Genomic DNA, 2,729 nt, shown 5'->3' with positions numbered 1-2,729 from the left:
TTGTTGTACCATACCATACCAACATTGAGATAATCTCATCAAGGAAAGGAACTATTTATGACACGTTTCACCATGAACTGTTTGGTCCCAGTCAAAATACAAGAAGTAATGGAAGATGCAGGATCATGTTTCATTAATCTGGTAGATGTTCTAAAGTTAAAATCCTCCACCTGTAGGTAGTGTTGTCATTTTTTAAGATGTCTGGGTATTAAAGTGGTAGGTATAGATTGTTAGTTGAGTAATGTAGCCCCTTTTTGTAACAAAGTGCACTCCAAAGTATGATTCATCAAAGTACTTATAAATCTTTGGCCAAAAACTAAAGTATGAAAAAAAAATTTAAACAGAGATAGATGTTTGTCAACTCATTGTGTGGTATGTTTTTCATGTTTAATAGTCCTTGTAGAATGTTATATGAACATGAATAAACTGATGAGTGATTGCAGTTTTCTGGTTGTGTGTATTCTGTTTGCAGTTCTATCAATATACTGAACCAGGGATAATGGAAAAAGTAAGTATGCAGGGATGATTGGGTTTTGGAACATAATTGCCTCCATAATTGTATAACCTGTTGTTCAATACAATGACACATTCCTTGGGACTACTGTGCCACAAAATGTCAAGCTCGTGGCAAGAAAGGCTTTGCAAGATTTTACTTGTATCCAAAACTGTACTGCAGCACCATCTACCAGCTTAAAATAAAACAGCAGGGCAGACTCCACTGAGGGTCCTTGTGGCTCCCAATATGCACAATGCAGAATTGCAGTATATCCTCTGCACTGCTTTATCGAGCAGAGACTAGTGGCCAGGCCCACCAACACAGTGTCTTAGCCCAGAAGAGATTACTTTTTGTGGGAATGGAAGGATTGTAAGCAGTATAGGAAATGGGTTCAAGTCCTCATCTCATTTTCTTTATTGAGCAGGCATAAAAGGGAAAGCTGATCATTCTTTTTTAGATCCCCATTTTTCTCCATTCTGCTTTTGTATACAAGATGTACATGTATAATCATGCATCAGTTACGTGCACCAGGGCTGACTTGTCAGCATGGCACATGGATTTCAGATGGTGACTTACAGAAATGCACAAGCTGTTATTTGTTCCACTCAACTTGATATGATAATGTTATTGATTGAAGCAATGCCCTTACACAAACAACCATAAATATATACATAAGTCATGATTCAAACCTGACAGGAATAGAAAGACATACAAAAGAGATCTTGTAAAAATGTAGATGTATTTTCACTCTATGTACAAGGTACTCTAGTAACAGTGTACGAACTGTTGTAATATAAACCCAACATGCTCTAATACACTCAATAGAAATCATTAGGATTACAACATATTTCCTGAGAAGAAACCATTCAATAACACACCTATTAACAACCCAATTTGACAAACACAGGCTCTACCCAGTTCATGTTTGCATTCAACTGCATGTTTTCAGAACAACTGCAAACAGAAGTCTTGTAATAAAGCATCATCATGAAACTGATGTATTTTATACATTTCTGATAAGCACTTTATACATTTCTATAAATTTTCTCATTAAGTACAACATAATGTTTCAAATGTTCTGATAAAATCAGCCAAGTCAGCTGTACATATTCCTAAAATGGGGATTTTTAAAAGACTGAATAGTATGATTTTTGCCATAAAAGTGATATTACAAATACAAGAACATGGGAAAAAACACTGCAGCTTAGCACCAGCAATAGCTGCTTGTCAACTGTACCTTGAGTCTTGACCACACCTCAATGATTTTGCTATAGTTTGATGCACGTTCCATAATTTCCATTCCACAAATGCAAAAGCATTTATGAAATATTCTTTTATACCCTCTACCATTAAAAGTCACAATTAATGTTAACATACAATCTAAGTACAGAGTGGGTATAATGCAGATCAAGTATTCCTAACCTTAGATTTAAATTCTCAACAGTCAAGAGCATAATACTGACCACACAAATGTGACATTATATGGTATTTGATACTACGCCATTGCCTACGTTGGATATAAACATGCTAGATGGAGGTTTCCACGTATTAGTATTAATGCCATTACCTTACGGGGATACATTTACATCCTTCCTATCTGGAGGTGTTGAGCAGTACAGGTGTTTTGATTTACCTGTCCACAGGTGTGTAAGGGAACACCTTGGTGACAGTACCGATACCTTTGGTCCTGCCCTCCCTGAACAGCAGCCTGGTGCCCTCCCGCAGGTACTCGGGATGCTTGACAAACCTGAAGCGCATGTGTCTCTTCTGATTGATGGTGATGTAACCCTGGAAGAGAGTTGGCAGGTATAGGTTACACAGGAAGAGTATGATTATGAAGACAACGTATGTCCTCTGCATTTCTCTTGCCATTTCATGTGTTGTATGGAAATCTATGTACCAGAATGATACTTACATCCTCCACTTCGTCAATGATAGCAGTCTGGCAGACATTCCCCACATGGACGGTAGTCTGGAAGCCCTTACAGATGTAGGTTGTGTGGAACAGCAGCAGGACCTCTGCCTCAAACTCCAGACATGACACAGGCTGCAGCTCAGGGCTCAGCAGTACCATGCCCTGTAGCACAATCACACAACATTACACACAAGAAGTTGAACATAGCACATGGTGGCTACGGCAGCTCATAGGGGACAGAAGTATCATCTAGAAATCATAAAAAAGGGCTAGAAACAACCAGAAACAAGCATACCTTTCTGAGAACAGTCCTGTCCA

The 2,729-nt window shown here is 38.4% G+C and overlaps 1 protein-coding gene across 2 annotated transcripts in view; it reads right to left on the bottom strand.

Moving 5' to 3' along the window:
• LOC109469165 (GTP-binding protein 2-like) overlaps positions 1-2,729 on the bottom strand; it is a 7,215-nt gene that overhangs the window by 186 nt on the left and 4,300 nt on the right. Inside the window, exons 10-11 of one of the 2 annotated variants that reach the window (XR_002140173.1) lie at positions 2,412-2,573; positions 1,375-2,284 (exon numbers count right to left, since the gene is read on the bottom strand). Coding sequence is in view for 1 of the 2 variants with exons in the window: in XM_019767570.1 (XP_019623129.1) it covers positions 2,126-2,284; positions 2,412-2,573 (321 nt within the window). In the remaining variant the exon portion in view is untranslated. Of the gene's footprint in view, positions 1-1,216; positions 2,285-2,411; positions 2,574-2,729 lie in introns of those variants that run through there. The other variant, XM_019767570.1, reaches the window with a different exon arrangement.

The sequence above is a fragment of the Branchiostoma belcheri genome, unplaced genomic scaffold, assembly GCF_001625305.1.
Source record: "Branchiostoma belcheri isolate BF01 breed outbred unplaced genomic scaffold, Haploidv18h27 scaffold20, whole genome shotgun sequence".
Taxonomy (NCBI): Eukaryota; Metazoa; Chordata; class Leptocardii; order Amphioxiformes; family Branchiostomatidae; genus Branchiostoma; species Branchiostoma belcheri.
This window is presented reverse-complemented; position numbering and strand designations above follow the sequence as displayed.